At 49.0% G+C, this 23989-nt stretch overlaps 1 protein-coding gene across 1 annotated transcript; it reads left to right on the forward strand.

The window, feature by feature from the left end:
- The first annotated feature begins 4665 nt into the window (after positions 1-4665).
- Positions 4666-10930, forward strand: LTBR (lymphotoxin beta receptor). Its single transcript, XM_036867059.1, has 10 exons — positions 4666-4984; positions 5123-5219; positions 5472-5597; positions 5681-5833; positions 6180-6276; positions 6411-6502; positions 8431-8538; positions 8850-8875; positions 9471-9699; positions 10033-10930. Exons 1-10 carry the CDS (start codon positions 4889-4891, stop codon positions 10272-10274), a joined length of 1266 nt encoding a protein of 421 aa, XP_036722954.1. The 5' UTR covers positions 4666-4888; the 3' UTR covers positions 10275-10930.
- The last annotated feature ends 13059 nt before the right edge of the window (positions 10931-23989 follow it).

Raw genomic sequence — 23989 nt, forward strand, 5'->3', positions numbered from 1 at the left:
TCCCATGGATTTTGGATCCCTCATGGGCCTCTGGGAAGAAGGATCTCCCAGCAACCCCCTCTGGAGAGGGCCTGGAGAAGAGCCTCACTCCCACACACTCTGGGGGTCTATGGGGCACTCAGTCGGGGTCTGGTGTTGCCCCATGGAAATCAGCAAAACCTCAAGGAAGCCGATGAAGAACACGAAAGGGAAGAAGCAGAGACAATGTCTGCCCATGAGGAGTTCATGGACTTGTGAGGCTCCCCTCATCCTCCCGGAGAAGGCTGGGCAGGCATGATAAAAATTTATGGATGAAATTTGTCCATCAGGGTCCAGAAAGAGGAAACACTCTAAGTCTTCCAAATGGAAGAAGTTTAACACGGAGAGTTGGTACATGGTTGATGGAAATGCTGAGAAGCCAGTGGGGGACAGCAAGGCAACCCAGAAAATAGCAAAGCAGGAAGCAGCTACATCTCTAGGGCTGGAAAGGCAAACTTATAATGCAGCCTTACAGACCCAGAAGCCTCCAGAGCTATTTGGCAGAAACTAAATAGTGGGGGCTGCCTGGTAGGGGCTGGGATAGTGGAAGGATGGAAGGAAGCAACACAACCAGCTGCACGCCGTGTCAGAAAGCAGAGAAGCATAGAAACCGCCTGGCTTCTTCCCTCTTCCCACCAAATTGTCCTCCACCCACCTGTCTTCCTATTGGCTGAGCCTACAGGGAAGCACTCTGGGAAATGTAGTTCCCAATAGTGAACAGAACAGAGCAGGGGAAGGGTGGAGAACAGATCAGATCTGCAAGCAAAGCAGCAGTTGACTTGGCACAAAAAAAGAGGCCCAAAGAGGTGAAGTGATGGGGCCAAGATTAAAGTCCAGATCTTAGGACTCTTTCCATAGGACCCAGAGAGTCCTTGAATGCTGAAGTGACAGCTCATGCTGGCAGCAGAAAGAATATACTTCAGCCTGCTGGAGCTAAAAGGATCTGAGATGGTGCTTACCTGTGAAGCAGGGAGCTTTGCCTGGAAAGGGCATGCAGGAACATTTTGGGGTGCTGGAAGTATTCTGGGAGATACACAGGAATACACAAAAGTGAAAATTCATTGATCTGTACACATAGGATTAGTGTACTTTATGCATTTCGTTATTTATAGGTTATACTTCAATTAAAAGAAAAAGAGTCCCTGTCTTTGAGTAAAATCTTAAAATATTTTCAAATGAAATGATATATGTCTGGGATTTGCTTCAAAATAATTAAGAGAAGATTAGAAGAGTAGGAGAGGGTTCTATGGGAGAAATAAGACCCGCCTGAGTTGAGGCTGGGAGTTCACAGTACTATTGTCTCCTCTTTTGCATATGTATAAATTATGCATGATTTCCATAATAATAATTTAAAAAGAGACCTAAATAGACTTTTTTCCAAAGAAGACATACAGTTGGCCAACAGGCCCATGAAAAGATGCTCAACATCGCTAGTTATTAGAGAAAGGCAAATCAAAACCACTATAAGGTACCACCTCACACCAGTCGTCCATCATCAAAAAGTCTACAAATAATGGGACTTCCCTGGTGGCTCAGTGGTTAAGAATCCGCCTGCCAGTGCAGGGGACACGGGCTCGATCCCTGGTTCGGGAAGATCCCACATGCCGCGGAGCAACTAAGCCAGTGAGCCACAACTACTGAGCCTGCGTGCCACAACTACTGAAGCCCGAGCGCCTAGAGCCCATGCTCCACAACAAAGAGAAGCCACTGCAATGAGAAGCCCGCGCACTGCAACGAAGAGTAGCCCCCGCTCGCCTCAACTAGAGAAAGCCCGCGCGCAGCAACAAAGACCCAACACAGCCAAAAAATTAATTAATTAATTAATTAATTATTTAAAAGTCTACAAATAATAAACGCTGGAGAGGATGTGGAGAAAAGGGAACCCTCTTACACTGTTGGTGGGAATGTAAATTGGTGCAGCCACTATGGAAAACAGTATGGAGTTTCCTTAAAAAAACTAAAACTAGAGCTACCATATGATCTGGCAATCTCTCTCCTGGGTATAGATCCAGAAAAGACGAAAACTCTAATTCAAAAAAATACGTGCAACTCTAATGCTCATAGCAGCACTATTTACAACAGCCAAGACATAGAAACAACCCAAATGTCAGCCACAGACAATTGGTTTAAGAAGAATGTGATATATATATATATAATAGAATATTACTCAGCCATTAAAAAGAATGAAATATTGCCATTTGCAGCAACATGGATGGACCAAGAGAATGTCATACTAAGTGAAGTAAGTCAGAGGAAGACAAATATTATACGATATCACTTGTATGTGGAAATCTAAAAAATAATACAAATGAATCTATATACGAAACAGAAACAGACTCACAGACATAGAAAACAAACTTATGGTTACCAAAGGGGAAAGAGATGGGGGAAGGATAAATTAGGAGTATGAGATTAACAGATACACACTACTATATATAAAATAGATAGGCAACAAGGATTTACTGTCTAACACAGGGAATAGTACTCAATATCTTATAATAAACTAGAATGGAATAGAATCTGAAAATATGTATGTTTCATATTTCATATAACTGAATATATGTTCAGTTATATATATAACTGAATAACCTTGCTGTACACCTGAAACCTATACAACATTGTAAATCAACTAAATTTCAATTTTAAAAATTTTGTTAAAAAATAGAAAAAGGGGGCTTCCCTGGTGGTGCAGTGGTTGAGAGTCCGCCTGCCAATGCAGGGGACACGGGTTCGAGCCCTGGTCTGGGAGGATCCCACATGCCGCGGAGCGGCTGGGCCCGTGAGCCACAATTACTGAGCCTGCGCGTCTGGAGCCTGTGCTCCGCAACGAGAGGCCGCGATAGTGGGAGGTCCGCGCACCGCGATGAAGAGTGGCCCCCGCTCGCCGCAACTAGAGGGGGCCCTGGCGCAGAAACGAAGACCCAACGCAGCCAAAAATAAATAAATTAATTAATTAATTTTTAAAAAAAAATAGAAAAAGGGATCTAAGGTGCACACACAGATCTTTCTGCATTTAAGAGCTCAGTGGTGTGTCCAGTCCCAGACCCCACTTCCTTGACCTGAGCAGTGCGTGCCATTCTGACACTTCCTCCCTCCCCAGGCAGCCTCGGATGTTCACCGGCAGAGTGCGGGTCCTAGGCCCGCACCAGGAGAGGAGAGAGATGTCTACAGCTCAGGCAGGCTGATTCGCCCTTTTGTGATCCGCCCCCCACCAGGGGCACGCCCCTGACCTGGACTTTCCACTCTTCCCCCAGGAGCCTGTCCAGCCAGTCAGACCAACCAGGGTTAGGATGTGTGAACAGAACCCTCCAAGGAGTGGGCAGGGATGGTGCCCAGGTGATCTCTCTCCAGACGGCCAGTCATGCTGAGGGAGGCACCCCTGAGTCACGAGGAGGGAGCCTGGTTGCTGGAATGAGCTGGGACACAGACATCTCGAGCCCCGGCCTCTAGGCTGGCTCTGCCACGGACTGGCTGTGTGACGTGGGCGAGGCATCATCGGTTTAGTCCATAAATATGTACTGGACACGCGGTTCATGCCAGACCCTGTGTGAAGCTCCGGGAGCCCAGAGTTACAGATCCGGGGCAGGCCGTTGCCGAGCTCAAGGCCCAGTGGCCAGCGGATGACAAGCAGCGGGTCACAGGGAGTGGTCTGCAGGGGTGCTGGGCAGCCCGGGGTGGAGGTGCTTCCCAGAGCCCAGGTGACCCTCAAGGACAAGTGGGAGTGAGCCAGGAGCACAGGAACTTGGAGACCAGACACCCTGGCATGGGTGCGGGAGGGCGGGGATACTGTTAATGGGTTGCAGTGAAATGGTGGGAAGAAAAGGGACAAGGACCAGACCGAGTCCCCCTGGAATCCTGGTCTCCTCTACATGGCACCTTGGCCTCCGTGTCCTCATCCTTAAGGTGACGGGCCCAGTCTGGTGGGCTGTCAGCTCCCTCCAGCTCAAAGGGATTCAAAGGCTCCTGGGTGAGAGGCTGGGACTGAGGGTGGTGGCCACCCAGCCCCAGCCCGGCTGCCCTGCTCATGGGAACTTGGTCTATGCTGCACCACCGCCTTCTCTGAGGACAGGGGAGCAGGGGCCGCTGCATCCTCTGGAGAATCTCGTAGGTGACCTGTGTCCACTGAGGTGGGTGTGGGCTGGGTTGACTCAGGGAAGGGGATGCTGGCTGGCTTGTGACTCCTTTGCAGTTTATCTTAAAAAGTCACACAACGGGGTGGGAAGCCAGGAGTCCAGACAGTCTGCCAACCAGGACTTCTGGTTCCCAGATGCTGGTCTGGCTGGCCGAGGCTCTCCGTGGGTCTCTGCACCCTCCAAGTTTGACGGTCCAGGCCCATCCATTTTTCGGATCTGGTGTCCTGCTGGCTGGACACAGCTGTGTCTGGAACTCCATCTGTTCCCAGCTGGGTTTCCGGGGGCCCAGCCCAGGAGTGTCCACTGGCTCTGCTACCCCTTTCCCAGCGGCTGGGCCTGGCCTGTCCCTGCATCCTCCTCTCCAGTCAGGCCTCCAAAGGAGGGAGGAGGCCCGGTTCCGGCCCCGCTGCCCTCACGTGCTTTCCCCGCCACCCCCTCCCGTCCTGCCTCGGGCAGCCAAGCCTGTTCCTCTTCCCGATTGCGACAGACAGCTGCCTTGGCTCCCAGCGCTCCCTGTCTCCGCCCCGCGCCGGCGGCTCCACTCCCACTTCCTGAGCCCGGCTGGAGCCCTGGAGGCCAGGCCAGGCCCGGCCGCTCTGGCCCCCGGGGGCAAGTCGGCCGAGTCCTGTCCCAGCCTCTGGGCTGGGGAGGCTGCTGCCACCACTGCCCGGGACGTCCAGGCCTCCCACCTTCCTCCCAGGCCTCCACCCATCTGCTCGGCTGGCTGACTGGCCGCCATGCGCCTGCCGTGGACCGCCTCCCCCTGCGGCCTGGCCTGGGGGCCGCTCATATTGGGCCTCTGGGGTCTCCTGGCAGCATCCCAGCCCCAGCTGGTGAGGGAGGGACCCAGGCCAGCGGGTGGGGGTGGGCTTAGCTAGGGAAGAGGGGTCTGGGCCGCCCTCTCTGTAGTCCCTCTGCCCTTCCCAGCTGACTCTTGAATAATTCTCCCCCCACTCCATCTCCCCTTGAAGGTGCCCCCATACCGCACGGAGAACCAAACCTGCCGGGACCAGGAAAAGGAGTACTACGAGCCCAAGCATCACGTCTGCTGCTCCCGCTGCCCCCCAGGTGAGAGACGGGGGCCAGAGGAAGCCTGGGACGGGGAGGTGGGTTACAGGCGGCTCCAGCCCACATCGCTGCCTCAGACGGAAGGTGGACGCCAGCTTCCAGGAACACCAACTGGCAGAAGCAGAGAGTGAGAAACACCGGCCGTCCCTCCCGCGTAGGCACCGGGGCAGGCCCAGGGTCACACAACAAGCAGCAGAGGGGATGGTGGAACCCGAGTCCCCTGACACTCTTACTGCCCCGCTCACATCCTAGGCACACACGTCTCAGCTGAATGTGGCCCCGACCAGGACACCACTTGTGCCACGTGCCCCGAAAATTCCTACAACGAGCACTGGAACCATCTCTCCATCTGCCAGCTGTGCCGCCCCTGTGACCAGAGTGAGCGGGGTGTTCTGGCGGGGATGGGGGCTGGGGTCTCCTGGAGTGCAGCCCCTCTGCTGAGCCCTCCGTCTCCTCACCAGTGCTGGGCTTCGTGGAGATCACGCCTTGCACTAGCAAACACAAAACCCAGTGCCGCTGCCAGCCAGGTCTGTTCTGCGTCTTTTGGGGCTCTGAGTGTGTACACTGCGAGTCACTCTCCCACTGCCCGCCTGGCACTGAAGCCGAGCTCAAAGGTCAGAGGTCACTGGGGGCAAAGGGGCAGGGGGAGGAGGCGGGTGATCTTGAAGGGGGCAGGGTGCATGGGGTTGTATCCATGGTGAGGCCCCAGGCCTCTTCTCCCTGCCTGAGCAAGGCTCACAGGTGGGACCTGCAGAGAAATGAAGCTGGGATGGTGCAGGGTTCGTGGGTCCTCCCAGCCCTGGGAGGAAGCTTGGGCAATTCGGAGATCAGGAAAGATGCTGCAAACTATGGATTGCAGTGGGTGGTCAGGGAGGGGGCCGTCCAGTGGGCGTAAAGGAAGCCCACAACTGGGCCCCCTTTGCCCACTCACCCTGGCTGGCCATGCGTTTCTCTTGCCAGATGAAGACAGGAAGGCTAACAGCAACTGTGTCCCCTGTAAGGCAGGGCACTTCCAGAACACGTCCTCCCCCAGCGCCCGCTGCCAGCCCCACACCAGGTGAGGGTGCCAGGTCCGTGTTCCTCCCACCCTCCCAGCCCCAGCTGCTGACAGCCCCGTCCACTGCTCACCTCCACGGACCGCCTCCCACTTCCCGCCAGGAGCCCACCTGAGCCGGGTGCTTTCCTCTACAGGTGTGAGGACCAGGGCCTCGTAGAGGCAGCGCCAGGCACCTCCCGGTCTGACACCAGCTGCAGAAATCCGCCAGAGCCCTCCGAGATGCCAGGTGAGGGGCCAGGGGCAGGGGCAGGGAGCATCTGGGAGGATGCCTTAATTCTAGCCATCTAAAAAAATGGGAAAATGATGAATCCTTTCCAGTCAGAATTGAGGCAAGAAGAAACGTTCCTCAAAGGGAAATTGGAGTATCCCTGGGCCAGGTTAATTACACACAAACACACACACACACACACTTTTTAAGTTATATGTCCTACACACAACTTATAAGTTATATGTAATAGTACGCCCACACGGAGATGTAATTGTAACTGACATCACCATCATTGTTTTGGACATGCCACCATCACATAATCCATTCACTAGACTGGAAGTCTCTGTAGTAGGTTACACCCTCCGTTATTCGAGAGAAGATTCTACACTTGATGCTTTCTTGGTCTTTTCTGTGGAGTCATTGGTTTCCTCGCCTAATAGAGGATTGAAGGATGTTTCTAATGACTGTAGTTGTTATTAATCAGGGGAAAGTTTATTTCCTTAACTTTAAAAAATTACCAAGTATTTATAGTCATAGCTTCCATTTATTGAGAGCTAGTGCGTCAGGCACTCTGTGAACACTTGACTTTCAATAACTCATTTAACCCTCATAATGATCCTATGAAATAGTCTTATTACTATCCTCACTGGCTAGATGAGGAAACCGAGGCCCAGAGAGGTTAGGTGACTTGCCCAAGATCATCCACGTGGTAACTGGTGTTATGAAGACCTATTCTAAGTCTCTCTTACTCCAAAATCCATGCCATAATACATGCAGACTGCAGAAAATTAGAAAATTCAGATAAACAAAACTAAACATCACCCACAGAACCATCACCTAGCATATCCACTCAACACTTTTGAATATATCTTCCCAGACATTTTTCTGTGCAATAGAAAAAAATAATTTTTTTTCTAAAAGTGCAGTCATTTGAATGTTTGTAACTTGATTTTTCATTCAACTATATCATAAATATTTTCCACATTCTCGTATTAATTTTTAACTGTGTATCAAAAACGATTGGCATTTTAGAGCTGGAATTTTAGAGAGTATGTAAGCTAATCTCATTTTGTATATGAAAAATACACAACTGGGCAGGAACCCAGGTGTCCAAGACTCTGGGTCTAATTTTTCCCCACACCTCCCATTCTGGACTCCCTTAGGCCATGGAATTAGATGGATCACAAAGGGCAAACTCCCAGTGTGCAAATGTCCAAGTGCTCCCGATCTTCCTCAGGCACAGGTGACACAGGCGATGGGCATGGTAGACTCCATGCTGTTGATGGCAGCATGAGGCCCACAGGAAGGCAGCAGTTACCATGGCTATATGTGGGCACCTGAGAAACCCCGCCTCCGCTTCCCTCCCTCCCGGGACCTGCCCTGAGCCGCGGGTGGAGACCGGGCAGCCCTCCTGTGCCAGGCAGCCACAGGCAGAGTTCAGAAGCCAGGATCCCGGCTCCGTCACCCCTGTAAACACCTCCACAGCTGCAGAAGGACAACCTCAGCTCCCGCAGCTGTGGGTCTCTCTGTAAGATGGTCAAGTCCGCAGAAACGTGACTTTACCCTGTGGCCTGAGTCTGCTTACAGACTCCCCACCCTCCCTTATTGCTTCCCACTCCCACTTTCAGCCCCTGCAAGTGCCTGTCCTCACCCACAAGGCTGCCCCCGTGCCGGTGGCCACCCGCACCCACCCCGAACATCTCCATCCGCGGCAGAGTTTCTGCTGGCTGTCAGGAGGTCCCCCCGTAGTCAGGCTTAGTGCCCCTTCTCTGTAACCCGAGGGAAGTTTCTCCAACTCCTCCTTTAGGAACTGTTGTGGGACTGGAAGGGGAAAGCTGCTCCCCCTTTTCTGTCTGGGTGGCCGGAGAACTGGAGAGCTCTTCCTTAGCTGCCCAACCCCCAGCCTGCTCGGGTCCTCACGCCCCGTCCTGTCTGCTGTCCTGCAGGAACGATGCTGGTGCTGGCCGTCTTGTTGCCGCTGGTCTCCTTTCTGCTCCTCACCACTGTCCTCGCCTGCACCTGGAAGAGCCACCCCTCTCTCTGCAGAAAGCTGGGTAGGAAGGAGCAGGGGGCAGGCAGGGATGCAGGCCTGGGTCTGTGCCTACCTAGATGGGGGAGGGGGGCTGGAGGGAATATTCGGCTCCCCCAGGGATGACCCTTCTGCACCTTCACACCCTCAAGACGCCCAACACCTGCCCCCCACATAGACGTCACCTCCATCCAGCCCCCCATTCTGAGGCTGGAGATAAGGGTAATGATAACCTGATCTTTCTGGGGAGCCCAGGGTGGGCAGTGCCATATCATGGCATGTGTGAAGGGGGAAAGCCTGGGGGACTGAGGCCTGCCGTTTCATTTTCTATTGCAGGATCCCTGCTCAAGAGGCATCCAGAGGTAATGGGGAAGGCTGAGGAGGCAGCAAGGAGGGGCAGCGGGACAGGTGAACCAGGTGGGGGGGCAGGCGGGAAAAGAGTCTGCAGCTTCAACAACCATTCATTCATTCAACTAATAATTTTATCGAGCACACAGTGTGCCAGGCACTGTTCAAGGCACAGTGGAAACAGCAGTGAGCAAAGCAAACTGTCTGTCCTCCCAGAGTTACAAACCAGTGGAGCCAGAATAAATTTAGACAGCTGTACCTCAGGTAGTGATAATTGCTAAATAAAGCACGGTAGGGCGACAGTGACAGTGGCAATAGATGGGGGTATATTATCTTAGAGTGGACAGAGAGGGCCTCTGTGATCAGCTGATATTTGAGCAGAGAGCTGAAGAAAACAGGGAGCCAGCTGTCGGGATGTATCGGGGAAAGTGCTCCAGGAGCTCCAGGAAGAGGAAACATCAAGTGCAAAGGCCCTGAGGCAGGGAGCCTGATGAGGAGCAGAAGAGGGCGCTGAGCCGCCTAAGCATGGGGTGGGGAGGGGGGAGGAATTAAAGAAAGATGGGGTCTGAGGCCCACGTCATTGCTTGGTTCTCGGCCTCTGTCCTGCAGGGAGAGGAATCAAATACTGCTGAAGGAAGCTGGGAGCCCCCGAGGGTCAACCCACAGTACCCTGACCTGGTAGAGCCACTTCTGCCCACCTCTGGAGACTTGACCCCAGCCTCGGCCGGGGTCCCGGCGACCCCAGGTTTGGAGGAAGAGGCGCTACAACAGCAGAGTCCTCTGAGCCAGGCCAGGGAGCTGGAGGCTGAGCTCCCAGAGCAAGGCCAGGTGGCCCACGGTGAGCCTGGGGCAGGCGCAGGGAGCAGAGTGGGTGGGGAGGGAGGGTGGGCAGGGGGAGAGAGTGTGAGCCAGGCAGAAATGAGGAGACTAAACCAGGTGCAAGAGGAGGCTCCAGCAGCCAGAGTGTCCCGACGACAGAGAAGGGAAGAGACTGAGAACCAAGAAACCGGGGAATGAACACAGAGCTCAAGAACGCCGATGGAGGGGGACAGAGCGGAAGGGGAGATGGCGGATAGGGGCCCTGGGGAGGCTGGGGTCTGATGCTGGGGGTACACAGGCCTTCCCCTCAAACTTGCCCCTCACCCCTCTCACTCCGCCTTCCTTCCCACAGGCACCAATGGCATTCACGTCACCGGCGGGTCAGTGACTGTCACCGGCAACATCTACATCTACAACGGGCCGGTATTGGGGGGAGCACGGGGCCCCGGAGACCCCCCCGCTCCCCCAGAGCCTCCGTACCCCATCCCTGAAGAGGGTGCCCCTAGCCCTCCCGGGCTCTCCACACCCTACCAGGAGGATGGCAAAGCTTGGCACCTGGCTGAGACAGAGACACTGGGGTGCCACACCCTCTAACGGGACCAAGGACCCAATTCGTCACCCACGCCTGATGTTGTCTGGAGAAGCCAGGAGAAGGGAGGCCTGAGAGCGCCTCCTCCTCGAGGCCGCCCTCCCCGCGCAGGACTGACCAAGGGCCTGGGTAGGGCCCCGAGAGCTGGACCCCGAGGGGCCGGGCCTCAGACGCGTCTCTGAGAGCAGGGCCAGCACTGGCTGGGAATGGTGTCCCTGCAGGACTCTCACCACCGCCTGAGCAGGCCCGGGACTCCACTGCAGACCCCCTGCCCACTGGGGCAGCACCAGCTCGGCCTCAGGCACGGACAGGACATGTGACGCTAACTGCTGCCCCCCTGGCATCTGTACCCCAAGCATGGCACAGAAGGGAACCAGCCACGTGGTCGCTCAAGGGCACGGCCGGGACCTCTGGCGGATTCGTGGTGCTCATTATCCCCAAGCTTCAGAGGCCCTTCGAGGGCCCACACTTCACATGGACTGAGGGAGACCCTACATGAAGATGGAGTGACAAGGAGGACCACCCTCCCCTTCTAGACAGGAAAGGGAATCCTTATAACCAGGGGCTTGGGTGGGGTTCTATGTATAAGGGAGAGTTTTGGAGGGGGAGGAAAACGGTGAGTGTATTTATGAGTTGTAACCACATGCAAATAAAGAGGAGACTGAGACCTAGATCATTGATTTCCTTGGGATTTTTTTTTTTTTTTTTTTTTTTTTGGCCGTGCCACACGGCATGTGGGATTCTAGTTCCCTGACCAGGGATCGAACCTGTGCATTTGTAAGTGTGGAGTCTTGGGCTTCCCTGGTGGCGCAGTGGTTAAGAATCCGCCTGCCAATGCAGGGGACAGGGGTTTGAGCCCTGGTCTGGGAAGATCCCACATGCCGCGGAGCAACAAAGCCCGTGTACCACAACTACTGAGCCTGAGCTCTAGAGCTTGCGAGCCACAACTACTGAGCCCATGTGCCACGACTACTGAAGCCCGTGCGCCTAGAGCCCATGTTCCGCAACAAGAGAAGCCATGACAATGAGAAGCCCGCGCACCGCAACGAAGAGTAGCCCACGCTTGCCGCAACTGAAAGAAAGCCCGTGCGCAGCAATGAAGACCCAACACAGCCAAAAATAAATAAATAAATAAATTTATAAAAATAAAAAAAAAAAAGGAAAGTGCAGAGTCTTAACCCCTGGACCGCTAGGGAAGTCCCTTGGGATTTACAGAGGAACACTATTCCACTGGGGCCATGTCAAAGGCACAGGTCAAAACTGTAAAATATAATCCCACAAGGTATTTGTGTGAGAGGCCAGGATATGGAATTCAGGTGATGACAGTATTGGCCAGCAATCGCTGACAACGTGGCAGGCAGCGTTCTCAATGCTGTGCAACGTGACCTTATGCAACCTGCACAACCCCCCCAGGAGGTAGGTACGATGACTCTTCCCATTTAACAAATGAGGAAACTGAGGCCCAGAGAGGGTAAGTCACTTGCCCAGTTCAGCTGCACATGGCTGTGATGCGCCTCCACCCCCCATTAGGCTGGCTCTAGAGGCCTGTTGGGTAAAAAGAGAGTTTCTCTGAACGGGTAAAATGGGCTGGTTTTCTGAAGTCATCAGACCTCCTGCATGTCCCACCGGCATCAAGTCTCAGCCAACTCTCAAACCCCCAGGCTCAAGGCAAAGTGCAAAAGTATTTGGCAAGGTTGGATGAAGGGAAAGATACACACTTTAGACATAAACTGACATAAATTTAGAGGCCAAGTTCACACTCTGTTGGTGAAGAGGCCGGCCTCCTTCAACCCAGAAGGAGCACTCGTGACTTTTACTTTATTTCTTCTTATCTTGCAGGCGTACCTCGCTGTATTGTGTGGGGTTTTCTGTTTGTTTTTTTACGAATTGTGGCAACCCTGCATTATTGATGATGGTTAGCATTTTTCAGCAATAAAGTATTTTTAAATGAAGCCATGTACATTGGTTTTTAGACATAATGCTATTATTGCACACTTAATAGACTACATATATGTATAATTTTTAGATGCAGTGGGAAACTCAAAAATTCGTGTGATTCGCTTTATTGTAGTGGTCTGGGCCGGAACTTGCAACATCTCCGAATATGCCTGTATTTTCTTTTTTCCCCAAAAAGAACTTTAAATCTTTCAAGCTCTCTTATTGTTTGTAAATGTTTGGGCCCCCAGAATTTATCTACCATGCTGCTCGGTCTTAGGTTGAAGGATTGTGAGGGGAGCTGCTGCCAGCTGACTGCTCCTTCCATAAAAGGCCACCAGCTGGGTCTGATGTTATGACTCTGTTGCTGGGACCCTTCAAGGTGGGGAGGGTTATTCAAGGTTGGATACGGATGGGTTATTTAAGGTTGACCTTGAAAGTACTAAATCCAACTTCCTTTTTTGAGAAGTAAATAATGTGAGCTGTATTTTTAGAGAGTTAAATCCTCCTGCTCTTGCCATATCCTAGCACTAGACAACGTGATTCCTTAATCATTGTTCCAAGGTGTTTAGATTAAAAAAAAAAAAAAAAAATTTATACTTTTCTTTTTCAACAAAATAAAAGGAGGGAAATTTTTTTAAGGAAATGATGCTAATGAAACTACCGGATAAAATGGTAGTTAATAATGGGGTAATTAAGTCTGAATCCAGCTAGTCTTTTCTTTTTTTTTGGATGGTTTATAAACTTTATTGTCTACCCTGTTTGGAATTGCATGGAATGTTCTAGAAGTTTCACAGAGTCTGGACCCCATCCCCCACCCCAAACCGTCTGGGATTTTCTATCTACCTCCATGTCCTGGGGCCCAAGGAATGTTCTTGGCTGTGACCTTCACTGAGAGAAAACAAACTTGAGAGGTCTGTGTCAAAGAGCCCATGAGAAACGTCCAGATATCACAGACCACTAGTGCTTTTACAAATAAACCCCCAAAGAACCCCAACCCCATTTGATGGAAACTTTGATAGAATCTTGCCCCAGGGACACTCTGTTATGCCGCAACTCCTTGGTTGAGAATCACTACTCTCTGTACGTTTTACTAAGCTTCACTTCCTGTAGTTTGTGTTTTGAAAAGAACAGACTTTCCCTCTTGTTTTCCAAATACGAAACACAATAGCATTAAATGTTCCTTTTTAAAGTACATATGCCCTTCCACCCAAACTAAGGCTCGCTGAGCCCAGCATGTCTGAACCAGAGTGGGCTTAAATCTTTACTACTGAATCATATGGTCACTGTAAAGCCATGACTAAGAGCTTGCCCCCAACCTCCAAGGCTAGAGAAAACAGAATGGTTCCCAAGAGACCAAGTTGAACTAGCTATGGGTTTATCCCCAATTATACAAGGATTTCACACAAAAGACTGAGTGCAGAAATTGGTATTAATAGTAGCAAAGCACCTCTGGCTTTGTTTAGAACCTAGACTTAGGCCCTCACCCTTATAGTAGATGTCCTGCAGAGGTTTTCTATCCCCCCATCCCACCCCAGCTTTACACTCAACAGTGCATACACACTAGAGTCCCTACCATCTCACAGCTAGTTCACGCCCCACGTGCAGTGATTCAGGGTTAAGAGAGCTGATTATCACACCTCTAGCCAAGTGATGACCCACTGATAAGCACCAATTAGGCATAGAGGTTAAAAAAAAAAATCCTCAACTAGCTCTGAATAAGGAAGTGAGTTTCCACCATGTGTCCTTCAGCAGTCCTGTCTACTCAAACTCCCCCAGTTCCCACAGTCTCAAGTCACCATGTTTCAAGGACTTGGCTTGCAGGGTCTGCCCACATTCAGGCAACTCAAACTCCCGGTTTGTTGTTCTATTTCTGGGAAGGGATGGGCTGCACAGTTAGTGATGGGTCCGGCTGGTCAAGGGATGACCAGGTGCCAGGCACACTGTCCCAAGGATAAACCTGACTCTACTGGCATCATATTTTAATCACTGAGCCCGTTAGAACATGGATAATAAGTGTGGCAGACCTCAAGAGAGCAAACGACTTGTTCCTCTGCCATCATGCCCACAGAGGAACTTCTCCAAGGTCATACACTAGATAAGCGTGGGCACAGGAAGCCTTATTCCTTATGCTCATGACCTTGCTTTCTTTCCCACTCCCACACGCCACCAACAGAAGGGGGAGTGGGGTCTGGGGCTGACCACCGAAGAATGGCCAGGTCCCCACAGATCACATCCTTACCCTACAATAGGTCTCATCCGCGGCTTGCGGAACTCACAGAAAGAAGAGTTTCATACCACTCCAGAATTTTTCTTTTGGCAGCCACAACTGGTCACGTTGCACGTTTCAGGGTTAGAGGACCCCACGCTACACACGTGGGGCAGGAGCAGACGAGTCTTGCTCAGGGCTTTACAAGGAAGCCAGAGCAAGTGTTCCAGAAAGTGACCACATCTGGAAGCAGGCACCCCAGAGCCTCCAGGAAACCCCTCACTCTCGGGCTTTGGGGATGCTTCACGGGGGGCCTCTTTCTCAGGCATGGAAAAGCCTCCTTTCCTGGACCAGAGGGGTCAATGGCTAAGCTGGCCAGCTGGGGAACAGGAAGGGGAGAGCAGTTCCTTCGGACCCCAGCAGAGGTAGCCAATGGAAGACAACGGGTTCAAGATGACAGGCAAGGCCATTTTCTTGGGGGTAGGAGATGCTGGCTGGGGGCTGCTCGCCTTCCCTCTGCTCTGCGATTAAGAAAAAAAGTCCATGATGATGAAGATTGTGAGCAGAACAAAGACGAAAGCGTATCTCGGGTCTTGTCCCAGGAGAAGCCCTTCTTGGCCCCATCTGTTCTCTGTCGCTGTCATGCCTGGTAGAAGGCGTCGAAGTCAGACACGGTTCGGTTGGTGCCCGGCTAGGCCTGACCACGGCCTCGGCCCAAGAGGTGGGCGGGCCGGCTGGGGGCGAGTCAGGTGGGCGCCTCAGAGGGCCGGACACTGGGCCGTGCACGTCCTGGTCACCGAGCAGGCCACGGTCATGCATGCGACGCAGGGTGGCCCGAAAGCCAACACTGAGTCCAGCCAATGTCAACATGGGTGCAGGAGGCCAGTGCGAGGCTAAGGCCGCAGTCCACAAGGGAGATGGACGAAATCGAGTATAGGGCAGTGCAATGGGAGATATGGCGGTATGTGGTCTTGGGGTAATTAAGAATTTCTCTTTTCAAAAGATGGAGTGGTTCACATTGACAGCTGAGTGGACTCTGTCTACTACCCACCCAACAGACTTCTGCCCCTTTCCTAGGAACAGAACACTATTTCTGTACTAGGACAAAGATTCCTTGATATCAGGAGGGGAGGCCTTTTCCCCAATTTCAAGGGCCAGTAAACCCATTACCCTTTGCTAGGAATTGGTTTGGGATAAGCATGGGATCCATTCTGGCCAATGACATGGACAGGGAAGTCTTCCTTCTCAGGACAAAAAGTATCATCAGGAGAAAGTTTTTGGCTTTCCTTGTCTCTTCTTTCTTGTCTGGGGGATGTTTGTGTGAGGACATGATGCCTGCACTGTGGCAGCCATCTTGCTATCATGAAGAAAAGCCATGGAGATAAAAAGCCAATTCTCTGAGGATGGAAGTCCTGGAAGAAAAGAAAGAGCTTGGCTTGTGAGGCATCATTGAGCAGCTGAACCAACAGTCAGTGAACACCTACTTCTGGGCTTCCGTTTGTGAGAGAAAAAGCAAACCTCCATATGTGTAAATCACAATAAGTCAAGTTTTCCTTTTCTTTTTTAGTTTTAACTTTATTTCCTCTTTTGGGGTAGGTAATTTATTCACATGGCTCAAAATTCAAAAAGTATCAAAGAGTAAACAGTGAAATGTTTCTCTTTCACTACTGCCCCTCAACCAGCAAGGTGTCCCCTCCCTGGAAGCAACCAATGTTATTGTTATTGTTATTGATTTATGCATATTCAAGCAAATATATACACATATATAACTTCCTCCTTTTTTTCCACAAATGGTAGCAAATTCTTTGCATATTTTTCCTTTTGCCTTTTTCATTTATCAAAATAACTTGGCCATAATTCCGTACCAGTATCAAAACGTCCTCCTTAATTTTTATATCTTCATAGTATCTCATTGTATGGGATCCCAATATCTGCACCATTTAACTAGATCCCTTGGATGATTTTTAATTAATTTCCAATCTTGACTATTAAAAACAATTCTACAATAACCTATGTTGTTTTGCACATGTGGAAGTATTGCTGTTAAAAATTTGCTAGAAATAAAATTGGGGGTCAAAAGATATATATACTTTATTTTGATAAATATTGCCAAACTGCCCTCCATAGAGATTGAACATCAGCAGTTTATAAGTGCCATTTTCATACACAAATACCAACCTTGGTGTGCTAGCAAACATTTTAATCTTTGCCAATCTGAAAGGTGAAAAATAGTATCTCAATGTCATTTTTATTTGCATTTTTTTATTGTGAGTAAAGTTTTTCATTTCATTGTGACTCTTTAACTTTCATATGTTAAAGAGTCATTTGTAATTTATTTTCCACTAACTGTTCATTTCTCTTACCATTTTTCTTCTGGATAATTATGAAATATTATCTTGTTATCCCCCAAATCATCTATTGAACAATGATTTTTTTTAAATTAATTAATTAATTTATTTATTTATTTATGGCTGTGTTGGGTCTTCGTTTCTGTGTGAGGGCTTTCGTTAGTTGTGGCAAGTGGGGGCCACTCTTCATCGCGGTGCGCGGGCCTCTCACTGTCGCGGCCTCTCTTGCTGTGGAGCACAGGCTCCAGACGCGCAGGCTCAGTAACTGTGGCTCACGGGCTTAGTTGCTCCGCGGCATGTGGGATCTTCCCAGACCAGGGCTCGAACCCGTGTCCCCTGCATTGGCAGGCGGATTCCCAATCACTGCGCCACCAGGGAAGCCCGAACAATGATTTTTTCTTCACTAATTTAAAACACTACCATTATCATAAACTAAATTTGTGTGTGAATTTGAATTTAATTCTGGATTTTCAATTCTCTTTCTTAGATCTGGCTTTTTAATTTGCTAGCACTACAGTCTTCCAATTATATATTTTAGCTTTATATCTTAATATCTATGGGGCTCCTTTTAACCTCCTTTTTCAAAATTCTCCCAGCCATATTTTCTTATTTGTTTTTCCACATAAACATCAGTTTATCTAGTAGAAAAGAAAAGAAAAAAAAAACTCCCTCATGTCTTTCTGGTGCTAGTCTTTCGAGAACATGATATGCCTTTCTATTTGTTGATTCCTTTTATGTCTCTCAGTAGTATTTCAGTGTTTAATGTTTTTAAAATATAGATCTTGAGTATCTCTTAAATTCATTCCTAGATGTTTCATCTTTGTAAGTGCCTTAGAAATGGAATTTATTTCTGTCTTTTCACCCAGCCACCTACTGAATTCTCTTATCAACTAAAATAGGTTTTCAGTTGATTCTCTTAGATTATCAACTATAAAAAATGTGAAATTAACCTCTGCTGTCTAATTTTATGCTTCTAATATATTTTAATCTTGTCTAAATGCATCGCCTACTACCTCCAGAAGAATGTTGAGTAGTAATGGCATTAATGGACATCACTGTCTTGATCCTGATTTTAATGGAAATATTTTCAGTATGTCCCTATTAAGCAGGAGTTGAAATAGATTTATTTATTTATTTATTTTTAAATTAATTAATTAATTTATTTATTTATTTATTTACAGCTGTGTTGGGTCTTCATTTCTGTGCGAGGGCTTTCTCTAGTTGCGGCAAGCGGGGGCCACTCTTCATCGCGGTGCGCGGGCCTCTCACTATCGCGGCCTCTCTTGTTGTGGAGCACAGGCTTCAGACGCGCAGGCTCAGTAGTTGTGGCTCACGGGCCTAGTTGCTCCGCGGCATGTGGGATCTTCCCAGACCAGGGCTCGAACCCGTGTCCCCTGCATTGGCAGGCAGACTCCCAACCACTGCGCCACCAGGGAAGCCCTGATATATTTATTTTATTATGCTAAGGAAATATCCATCTCTTACCATTTCACTGAGTTTTTAAATTAACAATGGATATTGAGTTTTTATGAGAAGAAAACAAATGTCTTTTGGGCATCTACAAAGACAATTACACTACTTTTCCCCTTAATTCTATTAATCTGATGAATTACATAAATCAGTTTCCTAATACTAAACTATCTTTACTTTCTGGAATAAACCACACTTGATCTTGAAGTATTCTTCTTTTAATGTAGCTCTGGGATTCTGTTTGCTAAATTTTATTTCATATTTTAATACGTGAGCTTGGTCTACATTATTGGTCTCGTAGCTGAAGGCATTTCTTTTTTTTTTTCTGGTTTTATTCATTTATTTATTTATTTTATTTATTTATTTATATTGGGGTATAGTTGCTTTACAATGTTGTATTAGTTTCTGCTGTACAGCGAAGTGAATTAGCTATATGTATACATATATCCCCTCTTTTTTGGATTTCCTTCCCATTTAGGTCACCACAGAGCACTGAGTAGAGTTCCCTGCGCTATACTGCAGGTTCTCATTAGTTATCTGTTTTATACATAGTAGTGTATATACGTCAATCCCAATCTCCCAATTCATCCCACCCCTCCCTTTCCCCCCTTGGTGTCCACATGTTTGTTCTCTACGTCTGTATCTCTATTTCTGCTTTGCAGATAGGCTCATCTGTACCATTTTTCTAGATTCCACATATATGCATTAATATACGATATTTGTTTTTCTCTTTCTGACCTACTTCACCCTGTGTGACAGTCTCCAGGTCCATCCTGAAGGCATTTCTGATGTAACAATCCATCCTAAAGGAATTATACTTTAGAGTTAATTTAGTTTAATATCTAGGACTGCCGCCCACTCACCCACCCCAACCCATTCTTAAGTCATCCCCCATCACACTTCTTAGCACAAAGTCATATGGTTCTATGTTAAGAGATCTTCTTCCAGGCAACTGTTCACTTTTATGTACTTACCATGAAAAGAGTTACTCGTTCCAAGTAGCATACCTCTGAGGTCCTCACATCATGAAGTGACCCTCAAAACACCTGTTCGATAAAATGGCTTATTAGTCAAATAGGATGGTTTATACAGAAGCCGTTTCAGAGCAACAAGACCCCAAAAGGCAATCCTGCTTGAGGCCGAAACCTTCCCTTTGGGGTTAGTCCTATTCATAGAGGTCTATCAGCATTGTCCAATAGAACTTTCTGTTATGATAAAAAGTATTATCTGCGTTGTCCAATACGGTAGCCTCTGGACACACATGGCTGACAAACACTTGAAATGTGATTACTGTGGAGGAACGGAAATTTTACTTCAGTTTAATTTCGTATTTAAATAGCTATGTGTGGCTAGCGGCTACTGTTCTGAACAGACCGACTCTAAGTGGTCTGTGGAGAAACCTGATTCAAGGAGCCTGTGGTTGCCAACAGCTGGGAAGGCAACTGTCATGGTAGAAAGAGCTTGGGCATGGAGGTATTCATTCATTCATTAAATCTCAAATATTTACCCACTGAGCACCTACTGTGTGCTAAGCACTGTTCTAGGTATCGAAGATACAGAGCTAAAATGACAAAGTTCCGGGGGATAGTGTGTCCTCTAGAGCAGGAGCTCACACCTCTCCACTCTTCGATCAAAGAATAAACCTTTCCTTCTGAACTGAAAAAAAAGAGTTCTTCTCTCATGAGATGAGGCAGATAATGAAAATAAATAAATAAGGAACAATAAGTATCATACTGTAAACTGAAATAGGGAAAGTGACAGTCACCCTATAGCTACTTGAGATTGAGTGATCATGGAAGTCCTTCTTGAGGAGGTGACGTCTGAGCTGAAGAGCAAGAGGAAGGATGTTGCAGACAGAGGGAACAGCTAGTGCAAAGGCCCTTGGCCCTTGGGACATGAGAGGAATTAGGCACCTGTAAGTCTAGGCTAAAATCTGGTGGCTGGAGAGGAAAGTGGTTCCAGATGGAGTCAGAAAGTCAGGCCAGGGCTTCCCTGGTGGCGCAGTGGATAATACGCCTGCCAAGGCAGGGGACACGGGTTCAAGCCCTGGTCCAGGAAGATCCCACATGACATGGAGCAACTAAGCCCACGCACCACAACTACTGAGCCTGCGCTCTAGAACCCGGGAGCCACAACAACTGAGCCCACGAGCCTAGAGCTCGTGCTCCACAACAAGAGAAACCACCGCAATGAGAAGCCTGTGCTCCACAACGAAGAGTAGCCCCCGCTCGCCACAACTAGAGAAAGCCCGCGCACAGCAACGAAGACCCAAAGCAGCCAAAAATTAATGAATTAATTAATTTAAAAAGAAGTAAAGTTGTTTTGATGTAAGAATGAAGTACGTTGTGTCAGGATGTCAATCTCTCATCTATTGTCTTTGATAACGACTCAGCTCAGCTGCTGAGGGGCCCCGCTGGGGGCTTATCAGTAAGAACACGTGGAGAAGCAACTATGGCAAGAGGACGTCTAGACTGTAAATACTGAGAGTTTGTGAGGAATATCCAGAGTTTGGTCTGGGAAAAAGCTACCCTTTCCTGATCCAGCTCTGTGACAATTCTGAGACACTTGCACCTGCCGTGGCCAGGCTGCTCTTGGTGGGCAGTGGTATTAAACCCGCAGCAGCAGTCTCAGGAAGAGAGGGGACACCTCTTCCTGCATTGATGAGGCACTCCTCGTAGACAGTGTCGCAAGCAGAGCCACGGTCCCTGGAGTGATAACCCTCCGCCTCTGGAGTGATAACCCTCAGAGCAGCCCAACCTGCCCCCGACACCGGTGCCTTTGTTCCCTAGCAACATGCTTTAGCAGTAGGGACTTTCGTTTTTTGCGCTGGCAGCTGCAAATCAGCTCTTGGTTGGTCAAGTGTCTCTCCGGAGTACCAACCTGTATAAAAATAAACCTTGAAACTAAATTTGGACTTTATTCCTTTCATCTCCCCCTGCCCTGGAAAAAATAGTGTAATCAATCTATCATCTGTTTGGAGTATGTAAGTTTATTGGCTTATTGAGAGACATTATCCTGTACGCTATTGCCTTGTGAAATTGATTCCTGCAGTGAAACTGTGTTAAACTGTTGACAAAGACAATCTCTGTCTCCGAGCATAATTTGCCATCCCCCAGACAAAGCAAATCACTCCCATTATTCGTAAAGGGGAGGGTGACACAGGTACAGAACTAGTGGGCTGTTCCCACCACTAGGCAACATAGCAGCATTCACTGTTACCTATCAGGCCCTTAGGAATTCTGGCATAAAAGTTTAAAGGTATAGTTACAGTTTCTTGCTTAGGGGTAATCCCCATTTCCAGCACCCACCGTTGTATCCTTGGCCCTGGGACCACTGGAGCAGACAGGATAAAAGCAAGTAGGGGTGATATGGAGAAGAGCTGTATAGTGTCACCAGCATTCTCCCCCACCCCCTTTCCCAGATCCCCCAGGAAATTGGAGGAATCTATCCAAGGGGACTCCCCCTTAGCCCTCCTCATGTTGAGTGTGAGCGCACACTCAGGGAGGCATGTAAGCCAGCCCTTCATGCCGTTATCTCCCGCGTTCTAGATGGCAAATGTTTCATCTACCTGTTCCAATTCTCTATTAGACTGTTACTCTGAGGATGAAACGCAACATGGTTTGTCCATTTGATGTGATATCTCTTTACCCACTGTTGGACCTGATGGACTGTAAAGTACATCCCTTGGTCTGAAGAAATGGAACTCAGCAGCCCAGATGAGTACATTATCTTCTGTACCAATTCTTTCATAGTATTTTGAACGTTTATGTCTACCACTGAGTGTGCAAAGCCTAGTCCAGAGTGTCTATTCTTTTTAAGGCCCGTTTATAGCCCCCCAGGGCTACCTGCATTAGTCCAACGCAATCCACTTGCCAGCTCTGCGTGGGGCCTTCCCTGGGGAATCCTCCCCAGAGCCGTCTCTGGGTTCTGCAGTCTGTCTCTCTTATTGACAGAGAGGACAGTTCCTGTTGGCATTCTGTGCCTCAGAATGTGAAGAGGACTCTGTCTAGATTCAGCCCATCCTGCATTGCTGCGCCACCCACATGTCCGCTCATTTCATAGACCCAGCTGGCCCCCTCAAGGGAGTGCATCAGAAGGTCTGCTTGCCCGTTCCAATCACCTTCTGAATCTGGAAGGGGGTTCTTCTGATGGGTATTCCCAGAGCGATTTCCACCTGGCCGGGCCCATACAGGCACCCCCGTATTGGTCCAGTCTTCCGTTGCCCATTTACCTTGACCACATGGCCAAGCCATTGGCTACTGCCTATGAGTCTGTAAAAAGCCAGACATAGGGCTTTTTACCACTGTTCAATTCTTTCATCACTGCTAGAAAACAGCATGAAATTCAGCCCAATGAGAGATGACCCTCTACTATCAGTCTTTCTGTCCAACAGTCTTAATGTGGCTTTCCAAGCAGGATACTCCCTTTGTTTTGGAACTACCATCAACATCAATTTTCATCCAAACTTTCACCTTAATTCCATCAACCATGGCATCTGCATATCCTCCTAATCTAATCTTAGCCCTGTTATGACTTCACCAACAGGTTTTGAAATCACAGTGCATAGGGCTCTCCTGTGAAGGCCAGAAAAGCCTCCTCCCCCTACCCCAGCCATTTTATCCACTCACATGCCTATGGCCTTGAGTCCCCAGTTGGGGGGTGGAACCAAGAAGACCCTGGCCTCTCCACCAATCTTTACCTTGATTAAGCTAAGCACTGCCCCACACATTTCTCATCATAATCTTTGCCTTCCGATTTTCAAAACTCCTACAAAATGGGGTAAATGGAACAAACTAATTTAGGGCCTTTTAATATTAGGGGACCAGCAGGGGATCCCATTGGTCCACCCAACCTTCAGTAGAATTTATCAACAGCTTTGTTTCAACACCGTTGAAAGTCCACCATCATTCACCTCATTTCTCAGTAACCATCTCAAGACTTCCACCCCAATGGGACTGCCCTGGATGGTCCCCTCTGTCTCACCCCATTTTCTTGTTAATTACTTTAATGGTCTTGATATCAGTAAGAATCACACAAGGAAGTAGAGACAGCGAGTCTGATAGGGCTTCTGGGATTGTCGTCCAATTTTGCAGCAGGAAGGTTATATGAGGTGTACCTACTAAAGGGGTCCCTTTAATCACAGCATTTCCTATGACCTGGGTAACAAGTATCATCAGAAGGTAAATATCCTGGGCATCACAAAGCCAGTCCTGCAGGGCTTGTACATGAAGCATATAAGCTGCTTCATCTGGAGTGTTCCACCTGGCATTTATAGGGGGAACTGGGTAGTCCCTCCTCTCAGGGTAGACACACTTTACAGTGGCTTTCATCCAGCCATCTGTGATTGTTCAACAGTGGTCCGGTGTCAACCCAAACACGATCTTCCACTCTGCAGCATCAAGACCAAAGACACAGCCCCCAAATTAAATACTCTCACAATCCGTCTCAGGAAAGGTTCTTTAGGAAGTTGATGATACCGGTCTACAAAATGAGACAATTCCTTCTCACTATACTCCCTGGTTTCAGTAGCTTGTTCGTTTTGTCCTCCCCCCATGTTGACTACCTTCTCCATAAGCAGAGGCGTTATGGTGCTTTCTGTTGTCCTGGTATAACTTTTCCCTTGGGAGCAGCTTTGAGGCCGGTGGCCAAAGCTCAGACTGACCTCAATCTGAGTTTGGTCCAACATCAAGTCTGTAGCGCTCTCTTTTACTTTCACTTTCACTATGTCAGCTAACAATAACTAAGGGACTGCGTATTT

Source organism: Balaenoptera musculus, chromosome 10, assembly GCF_009873245.2.
Source record: "Balaenoptera musculus isolate JJ_BM4_2016_0621 chromosome 10, mBalMus1.pri.v3, whole genome shotgun sequence".
NCBI classification, from domain to species: Eukaryota; Metazoa; Chordata; class Mammalia; order Artiodactyla; family Balaenopteridae; genus Balaenoptera; species Balaenoptera musculus.

Excerpts from the sequence above, each read along its gene's own strand:
- LTBR (XM_036867059.1), top strand. The coding sequence starts at position 4,889 with ATGCGCCTGCCGTGGACCGCCTCCCCCTGCGGCCTGGCCTGGGGGCCG. Across the intron at positions 4,985-5,122 it reads CAGCATCCCAGCCCCAGCTG|GTGCCCCCATACCGCACGGA; the intron begins GTGAGGGAGGGA and ends CTCCCCTTGAAG. Across the intron at positions 6,277-6,410 it reads CGCTGCCAGCCCCACACCAG|GTGTGAGGACCAGGGCCTCG; the intron begins GTGAGGGTGCCA and ends TTTCCTCTACAG.